Below are 18,420 nucleotides of genomic sequence, written 5' to 3' on the forward strand. Positions count from 1 at the left end.
CCTGGAGGGCATTCATGGTGCCCTGTCTGCCCTTCAGAGATGTTTCAGGCTCTGGCCTCCTCATTGACAACAGCCAGTGTTCCTTCTTCTTCCGTCCCATTCCAGCTACCTGTTTGCACTTCCACATCCCTTTCCCATTTCCCATTTCCCAGCCAAAGCACACTTTCATTCCAGCATGCATCCCTTCAACAGACCCAGAGCACAAGGACAATCACATGCACCACAAACGCCACCACTGCCATGCGCACACCCACCATTCAGACGCACACACAACATCCAATCCCTACACTGACTCCCCTACCTCCTCCCCCCTCACAGTCACATCGCCACTCACACATGCAGACACCACATCATCAGTCCCAGGTCCAGCCACAACAGCAGACCCCCATACAAGCACCCTGTACACCACATCCGCACGCACCACAACAGTCAACACAACCACATGCAGCACATCTACCCTACCAGCACACACCACCCAAACATTCACTTACACATCCCCCCTGCCATCTCCCTGTGTCTCCTCCATACCCAACACACACATATCATACACCCACGCACCAGCACCCAAACCACATCCATATACACACCTGTCAACCATCCCCTCTTCCTCCACTCCCGAACGCCTTACCCGTGATCTACCGGCTGCCCCTTAAAAAAAGATTCCTCCATGAGTTTTCCCTCTTCCAGTCCCTGTTCCCCCCCCAAACGCCCTGCTACCCTTGCCAGACCCCTGCCTTCGACCTCCCTGTCCTCCTCTAGGCTGAGCCATGCCCCGCAGACAGCAGTCTGCAGTGCTGCCACAACAGGCACACCTGCCCCTCACACCACCAGCCCTGGTAGCACTCCATCTGGGTCCCCTGCTGTCGTGGCCTCCACCACCGTCCCACCAAATAAGGCAGGAAAGAGGGGCAAGGCTAAGGCTTCCCCCTGAAAGCAGGACAGTAAGGAGGGGAAGCCTAAAAAGAAGAGTGGGGACCCCCCATACAAACCCTGATCACACCCCCCACCCACATCCCCATCCCTGAGGTGTCTGCATGCCCCATTGATGCCCCTGCCCTGTGGAGGTCTGCACATTGCAGTCAGGAGTCAAGTTGGGCCCTCTTCATATGCCGAGTGTGCCCGGGCCATTTAGACATTCATGCACTGGCCCTTGTGGCATTTTGTAAATAGCTGTTTTATTTACGTATTTTATATTTCATATTATATTTATCTACAACTGCACCGTTGGTGTTGATGCTACATAGCTTGTCCTGGCTTTCCTTACGCATGTATGTGTGGTGACTGTGCGTTTGTGCATGTGTGTGTGTCTACTAATGTCCTTCCCTCCAGTGTGTGCTAGGCTGGGGTACTTACAGCTGGTGTCTATGTCGGCGTTGCTGGTCCTGGATGTCAATGGCCAGCAGGAGCATTGGAAAGACTTGAAATTCGCGTGCAATGGCGCCTATGGATGTGCCTGTGTTCCAGAAGGTGGGTGCTTCCTTTTATGTTGTTTGTTTCCATGGTTTTCGTGGCGGTTAGACCGCCCCGGAAGTCCTGGCGGTGTGCAAGCTTGTAATACTGTGGGTGGAAACTGTCTGACTGACGGCCTGAAGAGGCCTTCTACCGGCAACAGCAGTCCATCCACAATGGCGGTCCGGACAGAAACTTGACTGTGATCTGCAGGTGCCTTCCCAGTACTCGTAATATGGCGGTCTATAGCGCCAGGTCCGCGGCGGTGCGACTGCCATCTCCACCAGAGCGGTCCACTGACCGCCAAACTCGTAAAGAGGTCCGTGGTCTCCACTGCAGATCGGGAGATGTGAATGGCTTGTAGGATTGTGGCCAAGTCACCCTCTGGTGATGATGATGCAGTGGGTGCCGAATATAGTGTGTGAACAGAGCTGCGAAAGTGGGGTCTGAACCTGGACCTCTGCAACACGCGCTCCAGACAAGTCAAGTCCACCTTGTCACACACTTTCTTGAAGTCAATGGGAAGCAGGGCTAATCGGGGTGGAAGCAGGTGATGATGAGCCAAGGCGACATGTAGTCATCAGAGACACTGCCGTGCACTCCTAGCTGGCATAAAGCCACATTTGTAAGGATGTATGCGTGTTAGATGAGCGACAAGGATTGTAGCAAAGAATTTGAACTCACTATTGATCAGGGACATAGGATTATAGTTGGAGCAGGAGGTTGACGGGGGTATTGTCTTCGGCATTACTACGATGGTAGTAGTATCTATCTCAGGTGGAAAGTTACCAGTCTTTGCCGCTTCTTTATATAGTGATGGAAGGTGGGGTGTCAGGATTTCTCTAAGGTGGAATAGTATTCTTTGCAAAACCCGGCAGGGCCGGGGTCTTTTCCAGAGGGCATGCAGAAATACCCACACCTACCTCTTCAGCCAGTATTGGCTGGTCAAGCAGCTGAGCCTGTGAACACGATAGGCAAGGAAGGGTACCTCGTGCATAAAGTGAGGGTCAGGTTCAGCTTCAGCTTCAAATCTGGGGGTCACTGGGGGTCACTGTATACACGAGCTGTAATTGTCTGCAGTTGTTTGCGCAATGTCACGAAGGGACCACTGAGTGTGGCCATGCTCATCTATGATTTCAGGGATTATCCTGTTCGCCACTGGGCGGGAAGCAAGCCAGTATAGCAGTTTGCCGTTCTTGTCTCCCCACCCATATACCCTGGCTGTCAAGGTGCACCGTATTTGTTTTGGAGCTTCCAGTGACAGAAGGTGAATTTCTTCATGCACTAAATCTAATAGACAAGGTATATTTTCCTGGGGATTGGCAGTAATGTGTGCCCTTAGCTGAAGGGCACAGGCCTCCAATTGAGTTAGATTCTGTGAGCGTGCTCGTTCTAGTTCCCTAAGTCGACCCTTGGCGAGAGACGATGGCCACTGACCCAACGTGAGGCAGAGGAAATGCCTGTGGCGTTTGTGTCCGGAGCGAGGACCGGGTTAAAGTCGCCCTCAATCACCATCAGTCCACCTGGAGGGCCAACAATACCCTCGAGAATTCCCCAAGGAGGGTATCTAGGGCTGAAGGGGGCGTTTAGGCACACAGAAAATTAACAGTTGGCCCCTCTACTGCACCAGTGAGGGCAAGTTAGCGACCCTGAGGATCGCTCCTTTCTTGTTTGACAGTAGTGGGGAAGGAGCGTCGAAGTACGAGCGCCACTCCTCAGTAGCCACGTACATAGCCAGAGTTGTAGACCCTGTCATAACCCTGACGTGTAAGAAAGGAACAGTGGTTCCCTAACAGGTTGGTTTCCTGAAGCAACAAGGCATCCAGAAGAAAGCTGTGTGTGTATCTCAGGACCATGGTACCTTTCACTACACCTGTAAAGACTACACCTCTAAAGACCCCATGTCTGTAGGGATATCATGCGCTGAATGTAGGGACAGGAAATATTCGATCCTGGGGTGAGGATTGTTCAGATCATTCACTCCATATGTGTATTGGACAACAGTGTACCTAGGTTGTGGCATAGAACTGCAGCATATATGTGTGTCTGAGTGCGATGCAAAACAAACCAGCATTAGAAAACAAGTGAAAACCTCCCCAAAACAGAACAATACACAATCCTAACCCCTTAACAAACCCTCCACCCCATACTTCCACCCCAGAAGCATTTGTCGCCCACAAACTAGAAACAAAAACACAACCCAGCTTGATAAAGAGACCGGAGTGGTGGACCTCTCCTTAATGTAGGCTCAAAGAAAAACATCAGGAGGTAATTCAGACAGTAAGTAACAAGGGACAGCAACCGGCTTCTGCCAGGAGTCAGAATGTCTGGTCAATCATAGCGTGGGACTCTGCGACAGATCGGTGTCTGCCGGTTGCTCATTAGGGGGAATGGAGATCACGCCTTGCTGGTCCTCTGGAGTTGGCAGGGGTACCATCGCAGTCGAAGGCAAGAATGATGGTGCTGCAGATGGCAGTGGGTCTAGCACAGGAAAGGATTGTGAGGGAGAGTTAGGTCTTTGGGCACTGCATCCTCTGCAAGAGGGAATGCAGTTCCTTTTTGGTTGCAGAACTGCGGTCGTCATCATCGATCTGAGGGACCAGACATTGGAGGGGGTAAGGCACTTGGTCTGCGGAGCAGCCTCTTTTCAGTGAGCCAGGCCCAAGCTGACTCCGAATTGTCAAAGAAGTGAGTCTTGTTGGTATGCACTACTCTAGGCTAAGCCGGGAATTGCAGTCTGTAGGAGAGGTTGAGCGCTCGTAGTCTCTGTTTAACTGCTGCTTATGAACTGCGTTGCATTTGCAACTCTGTGGTGTAGTCTGGAAACGTGATCACTCTGGAGTTGCGGCACCTAAAGTCTGCGTGGCAGCGAGCAACTCTCAAGATAGCGTCTCTGTCTTTGAAATTAAGGATGCAGGTGATTATGGATCAATGCAGCGCCCCTTGAGGTAGCCTGGGCGTCAGGGCTCTGTGTGCACCCTTAATCGAAAACCAATGAGATAAGTGATCTGGAGGCATCCAAGATTTAATCGAGGTTTCAAGAAATTCTGTGGCACACAAGGGTTCCATGTCTTCAGGGATACCCACAAAGCATAGGTTATTGCTTTGGGAGCGATTTTCAGCGTCTTTAGCTTGTCTGTGGAGTTCCACTGTGTGCGAAAGTAGTCAGGAGACCTGTGATTTTAAGTTGTTGACGTCTTCGTCTACCAAGGACAGGTGGCTGTCAGCCTCAGTGATTCTGCTTGTGGCGTTGCGTAGGTCTTGGTGTAGAAGAGCCACATCCATGTGCAGTTCTCCGATCTTGGTCTCGGCTGCAGATTGGGAGATGTGAATGGCTTGTAGAATTGTGGCCATGTCACCCTTTGATGATGATGATGATGGTTTATCCACAACTTTACTCCCGCCTAGGCCCTGAGCCATGGTGTTTTGGCCATCCTGGTCTCGGAGGCCACTGGTCGGTTAGGTTTGTCTATGGTGGCGATGGACCGAGGCATCACGGGGGAACTCCGAAGAGGACCCAGCCCACTTGCCACAGAAATACAGTAGCACAAGCATCTGGGCCCGAGAGCTAGAGCCCCTGGTCAGTTTGATCCCATCCACTGGGTGGGTATGGCAGGTGCCAAAGGAGACAGGTGAGGTTCTCAATATATGGGTTGTGGCACCAGGCGGCCCACGGCACTCAAACCATCAGCCGCACCTGAGTGGAAACAGGGACAGTGGCAGAGCGGATGATTATGTTACCCTCCTCCAGGTTGGTAGGTGACTTGGAGGCTCCTGGCCTGGACGTTGTGGGACACAAAAATGGGACTGGGGGGGTCCGATGTACTCCCACAGAGCCGCTTTCCCACTTAGCGTAGCTGGGAACCAAGCATCACATCACCTTAGAGGTGGGTCCTCCAGATGACTTCAGGCCTACAGCCTCTGTTAGAAATGGGGTCTCTGGTTGGCAGTCAGTTTGCACTCTGTCCAAGCATGGACCCTCACTAGTCAGGGGAAGGGAGATACACAGCTCAGAGATCCCCTGTTCACCCCCTTGGTAGCTTGGCACAAGCAGTCAGACTTTGTATTTGTACAAGCACACACAGTAACACAGTGAAAACACCACAAAATCACCGTTTAAAAATAATAGCCAATATATATCTGATTAAAGAAAGAACAAAATGACAAAAAGCCAACATACACAAGCAAAGTTATGAATTTTTAAAGATTAAACTTGAATATATTGCTTAGAAACACAAATGCTTCATTTTAGAGTTAACGCAGCATTGTGATGGAGTTGTTCCCTACAATCCTACGCCAATGGCACTGGTCACGGAGTCACACAGACCCCCAGGTACAGTACCTTTGGTAACGAAGAAACAAGCTGGTGGGGTAGGAGAGCTGTCACTGGATCCAGTGCGGCGTCAGTTCCTTACTGCGGAGCAGGGGAGATGATGCAGCATTGGTGTGAAGCGTTGGTCCTTATACTCCGGCAGGGTCGATGTCCGGTGGGTCAAGACGTGGTGGGGCGACATCACGGGGTCTGGGTCACGCCACAGGGCTGCTGGCACCGCAGCAGAGTTTGGTGTTGTGGACGTCGGTGACACGCACTCGGGACTCACGAAGTCACAGGATGTCACCGGGGCTGCAGTGGCTTCGGGCCTGCGATGCCAGCGGGGTCATTGCACTCCACTGGAGATCACGGCTTTGGTTGCAGGCGGTGTTGCGGGCTCAAGCAGCGGCATCGGTGTAACATTGTTTGTATTGTTTTTCATCAACTTTTACTCCCAGGGACCCAGAGACTGGAGTAGCCACCATTTGGTGAGCTAGGATCGACAGCAAGTAGACCCAGAGGCTGGTAAGCAAAGTCTTTGCTGTCCCTGAGACTTCTTAACAGGAGGCAAGCTCAGTCCAAGCCCTTGGAGATACTTCACCAGCCGGATTGCAGAAAGCAGAGTCCAGTCCTTTCCCTCTTAGACAGAAGAAGCAGCAGCAGGCCAGCAGAGCAAAGCAACAGGCAGAGTGGCCAGTCCTTCTCCTTGGCAGAGGTTCCTCTTGGTCCAGAAGTGATCCAAAAGTCTTAGGTTTTGGGTCCACTACTTATGCTCATTTCTGCCTTTGAAGTAGGCCAACTTCAAAGGAAAGTCTCTGTTGTTTACAAGATCCTGCCTTGCCCAGGCCTGGCCCCAGACACACAACAGGGTGTTGGAGTCTGCATTGTGTGAGAACAGGCATAGCCATTTCAGGTGCAAGTGTCAGCTCCTCCGTCCCCACTCTAGCCCAGGAGACTCATCAGGATATGCAGGACACTCCTCAGCTCCCTTTGTGTGACTGTCTAGAGGTAATTCACAAACAACCCAACTGTCAGTCTGACCCAGACGTGGATTCCACAGGCAGGCAGAGGCACAGAATGGTTAAGCAAGAAAATGCCAACTTTCTAAAAGTGGCATTTTCAAACAGACAGTCTAAAAACCAACTTTACCAAAAGATGTATTTTTAAATTGTGAGTTCAGAGACCCCAAATTCCATATCTCTATCTGCTCCCAATGGGATGGGAAACTGCACTTAAAATATATTTAAAGGCAATCCCCACGTTACCCTATGGGAGAGATAGGCCTTGCAATAGTGAAAACCAAATTTGGCAGTATTTCACTATCAAGAAATGTAAAACACACCACCACATGCCCTACCTTTTAAATACACTGCATCCTGCCCATAGGGCTACGTAGGGCCTACCTTAGGGGTGACTTTCATGTAGTAAAAGGGAAGGTTTAGGCCTGACAAGTGGGTACATTTGCCAGGTCAAATTGGCACTGCAAGACTGTACACACAGACACTGCAGGGGCAGGTCTGAGACATGTTTACAGGACTACTCATGTGGGTGGTGCAACCAGTGCTGCATTTGATTTACAGGCCCTGGGCACCTCTAGTGCACTTTACTAGGGACTTACTAGTAATTCAAATATGCCAATCAGGGCTAAACCAATCACCAATACAATTTAGACCAACAGCATATGCACTTTATCACTGGTTAGCAGTGGTAAAGTGCCCAGAGTCCTGAAGCCAACAAAAGCTGGTCAGGAAAAAATAGGAGGAAGGAGGCAAAATGTTTCGGGATTACCCTGCAAAAAGGGCCAGGTCCAACAGCCTCTTTAGAATGTCATGTCCAATGTAGGTAGGTGAGTTGTGCAGCAACTTAAATGGGCAGAGGATAAGTGGGTGACCCCTTGTTGCATTGGCTGAAACCACCAACGAGAGAGAGTTATACAGTTCAAGAGGTGTCGACACTCAGACCAGGCAAAGTCCTGAGTTGCTGAAGGCCAGGTGCTCCCATGGCGACAGCCCCAATCTCTTAGTCCCATGCCAGGGGCCACAAGCTCCTCAGGCTCCACCACCACTGTCAGGTGTAGTGATCGCAGGGCTGACGGGGGGCCTGTCACTGACACCAGCGTAACTGTCTGGCTAGGGAGGATCCCGCTTCCATGACCACCGACCAGCAGTCAGACCGGTCAAACGCTGGTGCGGCCAACAGGCGAGTGCTGTTGGGGATGGTTATCACCACACGGACCAGCAAGCCCACAGAACAGATGCTGCAGAAGCCCTGGGGCCCGGGCGGGATGTTCTCTCACCGGCACCATGGCACTGATCCTTCACCACTCAGGAGACAGTCTCTGGGTCCAGCAGGGGAGGCAGCATCCAAGCATGCATGAGACCGATATGGCGGGCAGACCTCTGATGTCAGGCCTGGCAGTTTTCCTCTGGAGGTGGGCCTCACAAGTCTGCTCCACAGCACACTGAGGCCTCGGGACAAGCGTCAGGAAGGGGCCTAATGGGGCAAGGGTCAACCCCACAAGCATGCGGCGATCTGGATGCTCAGGCCCCCGACTTGGCCAAGGTGTAGTGGTCCATATCGGGTTGCATCGCTCCTAGGCTCAGCAGTGCAACAAGCGCGAATTCCATGTGGGCCACCACATTGGAAGGAGAGGAGCAATGCAGCATATTTGGCAGATGGGGCCCCGGCGTCTCCTTGGGATTGGACACTGTGCAGGGCAGGTCCAGGACACTGTTAGGTACTTTTAGGAGGCAGTGGGCAGTGGGCATCCCAATGGCTTGTGGATGGGAGTGGATGAGAGAGGTCCGGAGCACTTTTAGGTTGTGACCGCCATCTTGACACTCCAAGCCACGACCCAAAAATCCTTGGGACACTTTTATAAAACAAATACAATGACAAACATTTTATCACAAATGTTTCATCCAGTTTTAAGAAAGAACATTGTGAGACGAGATCAGCTTCCATAGAGATGGTAACTTTTAACTATAAGATAAATTAAGCAAACATTGTTATACAAACTGTTTCATTGAAAAATGTTCTCTGCCACCTTGGTCTCTGGAAGGAAAGACAGTTGTATAAATGTTGTGCATGAATACTTTAGTCATACTTGTTCTCATACATCTCCACACTAAAGCCTATTCATAAAGAAGCAAGTTTCAGATTAGTTTAGTAAGTTGTGAGATTCCATTGCAGGTCAAGCGGTTAAAAATAATAACATTATATTTCTGTCTTTGGTAGCTTAGGAAGTTTGCGTCATGCAAAGGCCATTCTAAAGTTACGATCGAAACATTTCTGCTGAGTTAAAGTTTGTTTAGAATTTGTTAACATTAGCAAGTCAAGCAAATATGGGTCTTGCGAAGTTTAGAAAGGAAAGTGCACGTTTAAAATGCAGTGCTTGGTTAGGCCTAGATTTCACTCATACAGGTAATTAATTAAATGGATTTCAATTTTAATGAAGTCTCAAGCAGCAGGATGGGATCTTTCCACCTATGGGCCATGGTGTCACTGAACTAGCTGCATTGGCTGCACCACTGATAGGTACACCTCTGACAGGCTTAACAAAAAGTCAAATCTCTGAAAGAGGCATTTTGAGAGTTATGAAAATGGATGAATCTGGCTGAAGTTCTATTTTAGAGGCTAAGGCTTAGCACTCAATGTAAGTAGGCTTAGATAACATATTTTTTGCAAAATGCAGAAGTGAAAAAAATGCAATAAACTTTTTTCACATTTTATCAGTAGAAGGAAAATTCAGCAGTTTTCACCTGTTCGCTGTCTGCCTGTGGGCAAGATTCTTCTAGAACCATGAACTTCTGTAAAATCTACCTAGTGGAACCAATTTGGAAAAAACTGGCAAATCTCTTCTTTGAGCCCAGTTTCTCTACAGGTGGGTTTCGCAAATGTCGTGTTTCTGTGAAAGATTTTGCCCTCTGCTGATTATAACTGAATTTGCAAACGAGAACTACACATAAAAAGGACAAGTACAAGCATTGATCTCTAAGCCAATAGCTTCCCTGCTGCTGAAACAATTTTCAGAGTTGGGGGTGCTGGCTTCAGTGCTACATCACTGAAGGTGTAGAGACTGTGACAAATTCAAGCGTCACAGAAAGAACAAGTATTGCAAATGAGGCATGCCCATTCAGAAGGAAATTGATAAGGTGGGTTAAGTTGCTGATGGTGTATTCTGGAGTACACTGTCGCAAATATGGTACTAAAGCGTGGTGTGGTAGCCCACCGTCATTTACAGACAGCACATTTTCCATTGGAATGACCACTAAATTTGCACTGTCATGCAGTTTTACTGATAAAAGTATGTAAATCACAAATGACAATGTGTGAAGATCAGTTTTCAGTAAATATTTACCATTTGCACACCAACAAGTCAAATGTATAGATTTATTTTGATCCTATTAGAATCGTTCTTTCCATCACACTTCAGAATTACAGCATCAATGTGCTTTTCTTTTTGCATTCCTTACTGCTGATATATTTTGCAATATTGATACTTTTTTTTAGGTATTTAATCAAATAAATGTTGTGTGTTAGAAAATAAACTGACATCCTAGCAGGATTGTCACATACGTCACTTTAACAAAATCCTCTCACTTTGTGGTCAGACAAAGTAAACACAAAGCTTCTATATAAAAGAAGCAGCAGCAAATTTCTTTGAACGCACAGCAAATGTGATTAATTCACCTTCACCTTCAGAACTCCAGCATAGTTATTTTGGAGATGCTGCAGCACATTTTGCTCCCTTTCTTCCAGTGCCTGTGGCAGTATTTAGACCATGAGGTTGCAGCTGCCTTCTATTCCAAAGGCTTGCTATAATACAACCCTGCCAAGTATCACGCATCCGGTGTTAGACTCATGCATTTTAGTAAGGTGGTCTGCATCACTGCACTAAAATGCATTAGTAAGGCATCATTAGCAACTCCGACACCACCAAGTCAGTGAGAGGAACTGCATTGACACTTGATTTCAGACTCCTCAATTACGCAAACATTGGCCCTTTCCATCTAGACCATGCCACATAGTTCACAATGATTTACTACTACTTCTACCTACAGTGCCGTTTATGCACAATTTAAATATTACCACCGAGTTTTTTTGAGAGCTCGGCCTTTCTTTCTTGTCTGGCTCGCAGCTGCACAATGCACATGCTCAAGCGGCTTGCTGGGGTCGCCCAGGAACTAGCTGTAAGGAGCACAGACACCTGAGAACACCAGTGTACTGGAATGGAGACCGCACTGGGGACCTGTGCGCTATTCTCTTCTGGGAGCCTGAGCAACTGCTGGAGTCGGAGAACCTTGGCACACCAGCAATAGTAAAACGGTCAGCCGGAGACCTGTGTTCACATTTGTAGCGTGTGAAAGGAGTCCCTGGAACTAGTGTGCACTGTAGTCTTCAAACTACTAGTGTTGCTGAACACTCATGAAGCTTTTAGGAGAATGTGCTGTGTCAACAGTCAGAGGCGAGCTCTGTTCTGCCAGTCACAGTTTGAGTTGCTTCAGGCATGAGCGCAGTTCCAGGATTCAATAACTGACGCTTAAAACTGCAATCACGTACAAATGACCAGTCTTAGGATTTTTATTCACTCCAATATATGTTGTGCACTTCGTCCTAGAACAAGTTCACTGTGCCCCTCGTGGTCTGATGGAGAGGTGAGGTGCCACCAGACCAGGCAAAACCAGCGACAGAATGGAGGCTGGCTATGTAAAGTGTCCGCTGTGTGTACATAAGCCAAGGTTTACACTCTTCGGGATAATGGTCAGATCTTTAAAAAAAACTCTCTGCATGCATTTAATCAAAAGCTGTACACAGTTTCTACTTTTTTCTCTCTGAGGTAGATCTACATTTTGAAGGCTGTTTTGTGCTCAGTGCCCTCCAGGCTTAGCCATCCATGGCCTTAAATCTTGGGATGTGAAGCAGGTTTAACTCGAGGTTCAAATAATAGCCCTAGTTCAGCCCCTTGTGCAAGCGTGAGTTTTTCTGTGTGCAAGAAAATAATGTTTCAAGCAGGCCCAGGTCCACGGGGGTGGCCAGGTGGGAGCCCCCTCAAGGGAACCCTCTGGCCCACCCTAGGCCTATCTACAAATAGACGTGTGTCCATTTGTGTTATTTTTTAATGTTTCATATGTGACTGCAGCCCAATCCTTCTGCCTCATTGACTCACTTGCATAACTAGCAGTGACTTGGAATACTATGGGGGTCGTTATGAAGCTGATGGAGAGCAGGTGCAGGGGGCCCTAAGTGGGGCCCCTGCACAGCCCATGCACTTGGCATGCATGGACTGTGCAGGGGTTCCCCTGGCCAGCACCATCGCAATGTTCACTGTACGCGTTGCAGACAGTGAACATTGCATGGGTGTATGTGCACCCAGCGCTCTACTGCATTGCCACCGGCTCGATTACGAGCCTGAGACAATGCTGTATGGCGTTTCCTCCTAGGCCAGTGGGCGGAAACTCAAGTTTCCGCTCGCTGACTTAGCAGGAAACTCTCAGTGGGCCCGGCGGGGAGGTAGCCACTATAGTGGCAACCTCCCCGTCGGAAGTTCGGCAGACAGCCTAAAATGTCCGCCAAACTCGTAATGATGCCCTAGGTGTCTGTGTGAAAGGCAGTCACAGTGGACTTGCAGCTGGGTCTGTGTTCCCAAGGCCTGTGATCCAGGGGGTGGGGGCATTCTAAGGAAAGAACAAGCCTTGATTTGCAGGGAGACAGTGAACAGCTACTGCTATGACTCTTGCATGCTACAGTCAGTGTTTTAACTGGGATGGATCCTGCCATTGCCCAGACCTACCAACAGTTAAAAATGTACTTTAAAATGAGTCCGTACAGGGCCCTAGATTCATGCCCTCACCTTAACAAGCATAACACTGTTTTTCAATTTCTCAACGACTGCAAACACCTTCTCCATGTCAGTGATGTGGTCCCTGTTTACATTTCATATTTTATTTAATCTTGCCTTTCTTATGCATATTTGTTTTTTTCCCAGTGTTGTGTTTCAGTAATATTTTCGTAATGCAACATGAGTCTTGTGTAGGGCATCCAGTCACCTTTAGTATAAAGGTGATATCAGGTTGTGTATGGCTTTTCATGACTGTGCTCAATTAAGGGCCCTGAAGTTGAGGCTAAGGCAGTGCAAGTTAATCTCAGTGGGTCATAAAGATGTTCTGATATAATTAAATCATTAACATCCCAGCAGAGTGCTCAGAGCAGTGGTCGTATTTGTGGCAATTGTAATTGCCATTTTATGTGAAAGTGGGTGAAGGGGGTAAACACAACTGTGAAATATTGACAGCTTCAAAAGAATATAAATTACTAGGTTTATGTTATTTAATGTAATGTAGGTATGCCCGCTTTATGTTTTTGGGAGATTTGAATCTCCATATGGACAACATAGAGGAGAAGGAGGTGATTTCTCAGAATAAAAACACTTCCTCCTTGGCCCTGTCTCAATTTGTGTTTAACCCTACGCATCAAGCGGGTCATGTGCTAGACCAGGTCTTCTCGAATGTGACATTGGAGGTGGATAATCCTATTCCGCTTGTTTGGTCTGACCACCATCTGATTACATTTAGGTGGGCTTCATTGTGGAGGTTTCATCTTCAGAGTGGGCCTGAGTCTCTGGTATCAAGAGGCTTCCTTAGGATCCACCCAGAGACCTTTAGCAAGGCACTAGAGAAGAGAAAGCCTTCCCTTTCGGGTGATGTGGTTACAGATGTCAGACTTTTGGACAACTGGATCAGCTCCTTTACCCACAAGATGGCACATAAACTGCAACAGCTGTCGCACAGACTAAGCCCTTCTCTTCTTGGTACACAAACTCCCTTAAAGAAGTCAGGAGTGAGTGCAAACTTCTGGAAAGACACTCTTATAATTTTACTGCCAAGCCGGATATAAAGCGGCCTTAAAAAAGTGCTATAAAGAGGTCAAACTGGCAAAAAAAAGCCTATTAGGAAGATAGGATTGCTAATGCCCGCAATAAGTCAAGGGAAATCTTCAAAATAGAGAAGTATTTTATGCCTCCAGTGGCAGTGTAGGGTGCTAGGTGCCCACTGTGGCTTGGTGTGAACAACTGGCTTATTTTTTCAAATCAATATTGTGAATATGCAGTCCAGCTTACTACCTTCCAAGCAGCTGGAGGAGACTATGGAGGGCCTATTATATCCTAGCCCACTACTGGATCCTTCTAGGACCCTTGTCAGGGATAACCCAATCTCTATGGAAGACTCTTGCAGCAGTTCGCAGCCTTAAATCCGGATCCCCATCGGACCGGTGTCCCCCGGGCTTGTGGGCCTTAGTAACTATGCACTATATAAATGCTCGTTAAATTACATTACAAAAAAAGTTACCAGAGTAAGAGACTGTACAAGAATGTGATGTTAAAGGGAGAAAGGGAGTGAGTAAGAAACTTCAAATGCACCATGCAGTTTCTTTAAAATAATTAGTAGAGCGAAACAACAAGTCCAGGTAAAATCTAATTTAAATCCTGTTGTATTTTAAGCAAAGTTACTGACCCAGTGTGTATTAATATGCACCATTCCTCGGTTTTCTCCAAAATTTCACTGGGGAAACCCATCTCCTTATAACCAAAAAAAACCAAAATCTTTTGATTAATTCTACTTGCCCACTCTATTTTAAAAAGCTCCATTAGAAATGTATGTTTCCAACAGTTTCCAAAGAGAACTCCTAAATCTGTTTAAAATGTATTTAAATACTCTCAGCATTTGACCAACTATGCTGTAGTATCTATTCAAGTGAAACGTAAGGAATGGTCGAAAACACTTTGCAAGGAACAAAGAATGAGATCCTGCAAGAAGTCTTTCACTAGAAGCGAACAAACTCTTCTGACTAGTCTCCTATGTGGATAGATGTGAATTTAGTGGGGAGGAAAGCAGATGTCATCACATCCTTCACCGACTTGCCATTTAATAGCAAGATATATCATAATACTCCATCACAGCTAAAGACAACGAATGCAGGCTCCCTTAAACAGATAGATTAAAGTCAGACAAGGGGGCATGGCCACAGGTCGACTCACTGGATCCACTAAATAAGTGTAACTTTCAATTCTTGGACATGTCCACATTGGACAGACTTTGTCAGTCTGAACAGCAGATCTCAAAAAATAGTTTGATGATTTGTGCTTGCTTCCCCCTTGTACCTTCATGGCCAACCCATGCTTCTTCATAGTCCGTTCCCTTTCAGATGCAGAATTCTGGAGCCAGGCCAGGTTTCAAGGCAGATTCGTGACCTTGCAGTTGCAGTGCAGACATCCACAGATGTGGCATGAACTGTCATTCACACAGATGCCAGGGGCAGTGGAATTAGTATTGCATACTCTCTGACTGCGATCGAGTTGCATGGTTGGTACCTTGTCTACCCTCACTCCCTCCACAGCCTTCTATTTTCTGCTGAGGGGCCGTGAGTGTCGGTTGTATGATGGAACCACGCACGCAGGAACAATGCATGCCTTAACAATGCGGTCGGAACCACAACTGCGTTGTTTCCACGCATGCCTTTACCAAGCATGCCAATGCAACAAATTTTGTTGTAAACGCATGCCTAGTAAAGTCATGTGTGGAAACGGCATGCAAAATGGCATGTGTGGTTCTTTCATGCAACGCGCCCTGACGCCCAAAATTACCCCGACCCCTAATACCTAAACTACCCTGACCCCCCACCCACCCTGAGCCCTAAAAAAAACTATCCCAACCCCACCCCATAAAAACTAAAATACCTCAACCCACACTCACCCTGAACCCTAAAAATAATACTCCACCCCTACCGTGCCTCTAAAAACTAAATTACCCCAACCCCCACACCACCCTGAGCCCTAAAAAAATCTCCCCCCTACCCCTGCCCCTAAAAATTAAAGTACCCCGACATCCCCACCCACCCTGGGCCCTAAATCCTCCCCACCACTAAAATCTACCCACCACCCCTGTCCCCAACCCCATTTACCTCACAGCGTCCTCTCCTGATCCTTCCTCTTCTCTCTGCCCTCCCTCCCTTCAGTAAACCTTCCCCCAACCCTTTAAAAAAAAACTACCCCGTCCCCCACCCTAAGACCAAAAATATACCCCAATACCCCCACTTTCACCTATAAAAATAAAAAATAAATCCCCACCCTAAACCCTAAAAAAAAAAATACCCAAATCCCAACCCTTAAAAAAATAAAATAGCCCACCCCTGACCCTCCACCCACCCCAATCCGGATCCCAATGCCTTAATCCACCCCCACCCCTGCCTCAGCCCCACTTAACTCACCGCATCCTCTCCCATACAACGCATGGCTTTTTCTGTACCTTAATCACGCATATGTGTACTATAGCACATGCATGGTTAAGGCACGGAAAAAAACATGCGTTGTTCCGGAAAGCGTGGGAAACGTCCACGTTGTTTACAATGCGTGGTTAAGGGCGTTTCCCGTGAGTGTCTTGTGCAGAGAGATAACAGGGTTCCTGGAGGAACATTTTTAATTACACTGATGTTATGACCTGCTCTTAGGTTCTAGAGTCCATATTGTTATGGTGTGACCTTATGACCTGCTGTCAGAGTCTGGTGTCCACACTGTTAATGAGAGTGGGTTCAGTGATGTCTATCATTGTGCTGTTTGAAGAGGCTACTATCAAACTGATGTGGTACTATAAATGACGCTGAAAGAAGTTGGATTTCCAAGTTGTGATATAAGGGTATTTATGTAGCCAGGTTACAAGGCCTGGCAATTTTACACTGACTGTTCAGAGACAGCAATGAATGTCACAATTTGTTCTTGTTACTGAAAACAGCTCAGCTGCAGTGTTCAAAACAGGTATAAAATCACTTACGGTGTAAGGAGATTGTGCAAGTTAGTTTCACTTTTAGAAAAGAGTGTTTTGAAAGTTGTACATTATGGAACCCGAGTGGATAATGTAATCACTGCATATGTGTGTGTTTGTAACAGGGAGAGAAATGGAACTGGATCCTGCACAGGTGTTATGGGGCTTGGTATTTATAGCACTACTAGATCCCAGCCTGTGACTGAAAGTATAGTGAATGTGAAAGTCATTATTTTAAAATTGCATTACACACGGTATAGGACAGGCTGCCACAAAACGTGCAAACAGATTTCCTCTTTTAATGCAAGTTGGTGAGTGACTTCGCATTTTTTGGGGTGTTCCAGCAGTTTCAATATCTTTTTATATCTTTATATTGCTCAAAAGTGTGAATTTTCTGATTTTCATCTGTTGCATAGGATGTCATTGCTTTGTTTACTCGCAAAAAAGTGTCACTCAAAGTGTCACACATTTGGCAGTTTAGTGTCACCCATAAGTACACTGAAACCATGGAAATGTCACACATAATCAGTCTGAAAACCTGGCAGCTATGCTACTAGAGTGTGTGAATTTATTTGGTCAGTAATTGTTTGCTGTCTCAAGCATCCAGCACCCGCCTGAGACGCTTATCACTCTGTTGTTATTAAACATATCTTCTAACGAATTATGTCTCTTTCGGCAGGAAAGAAGATTGGCCTCAATAAGTGAATTAGTCCGCCTTTTAAAACCCGGAGGAAAAGCACTTATCTACGTCTGGGCAATGGAGCAGGAGTACATGAAGCAGAAGTCCAAGTACCTTAAGGAAAATAGGAACAACAGAGGGACGCAGGACGTCCATGACAGCGTCACATCAATGCTGCCAGGGGAGAGGGGACTTGACGAGAACAGTCAGGAAGCGGCGTGTACTTATCGAGCAACGAGTGACGAAAAACACAAAGACTGTCACTCAAGTCCGTGTGTAAATCCGAAATTGCCCGTTCACACTAATAGAACTGCCTTCGATTCTCAAGATGTGCTGGTGCCCTGGCATCTGAAAAGTGGAAATAAAACGAAAGACAGGCCGGGTGGCTCCCCGACTCCCCTGCCTGGATCTGATGGGCAGCAGGCCGGCAGCCCTGTTTTTCACCGCTATTACCACGTGTTTTGTGAAGGGGAGCTCGAGGCTCTGTGCCAGAAACTAGGTAACATTAGAATCCAGCAGAGCTACCACGACCAAGGAAACTGGTGCGTAATCCTTGAAAAACTGTAACCTCACACAGCGTTCAGCTAACAATCGGAACTTCTTCCGGTTACTTTTAATTTGATGGGTTGTGTAGTCAATGCCTTTTTAAATTGGAAAATAAAATGTATTACTGAAATGTTGTCTCTGACAATATATACCAGGCCTTCTTGAGTACTTTTTGTGTAATGTCCTTTCAACAGAAAGAAATTAGTAGGCACGTGTTTCAACTAATGATAGGATCATCATGCAGGTTTGGCACACAAAAACACTCCTATTTCTTAAGACTGAATCTTCACGCAATGGCTGGCCTAGTCACAAAGAAACATCATGCGTGTTAAAATAACATAACTGAATTAATTATATAATGGGATTGTATTAAAAAAAAAATTAAGATCTATTGCCCTTTGCTCGGGGTGTTAACAGTGGTCAGAAAAACCTCCCCCACCCCCACACACACAATTGTAGGTCCCAGTTAAAGCAAAAAGCATGTAATGAGGAGAAATCAATTAACTGCTGTCAGCACCAGACCACATGTGGACATTACCGCTAGTAGCACGTGCCCTAGTAATTTCACCCACATCAGACAAAACATATACCCAAATGCACTCACTGTCTTTGTGCTT

General features: G+C 47.1%; 1 protein-coding gene across 3 annotated transcripts in view; it reads left to right on the top strand.

Annotated features, from left to right (window-relative positions):
• The window catches only part of ALKBH8 (alkB homolog 8, tRNA methyltransferase), a 373,549-nt gene extending 355,596 nt beyond the window's left edge, over positions 1-17,953 (top strand). For 2 of the 3 annotated variants that reach the window (XM_069202338.1, XM_069202337.1), the window contains exon 12: positions 17,258-17,953. In XM_069202338.1, the coding sequence (XP_069058439.1) occupies positions 17,258-17,824 (567 nt within the window). In that variant the 3' untranslated portion in view covers positions 17,825-17,953. The remainder of the gene's footprint in view (positions 1-17,257) is intronic. The other variant, XM_069202340.1, reaches the window with a different exon arrangement.
• The last annotated feature ends 467 nt before the right edge of the window (positions 17,954-18,420 follow it).

This window comes from Pleurodeles waltl, chromosome 8 (assembly GCF_031143425.1).
Source record: "Pleurodeles waltl isolate 20211129_DDA chromosome 8, aPleWal1.hap1.20221129, whole genome shotgun sequence".
Lineage (NCBI taxonomy): Eukaryota > Metazoa > Chordata > Amphibia > Caudata > Salamandridae > Pleurodeles > Pleurodeles waltl.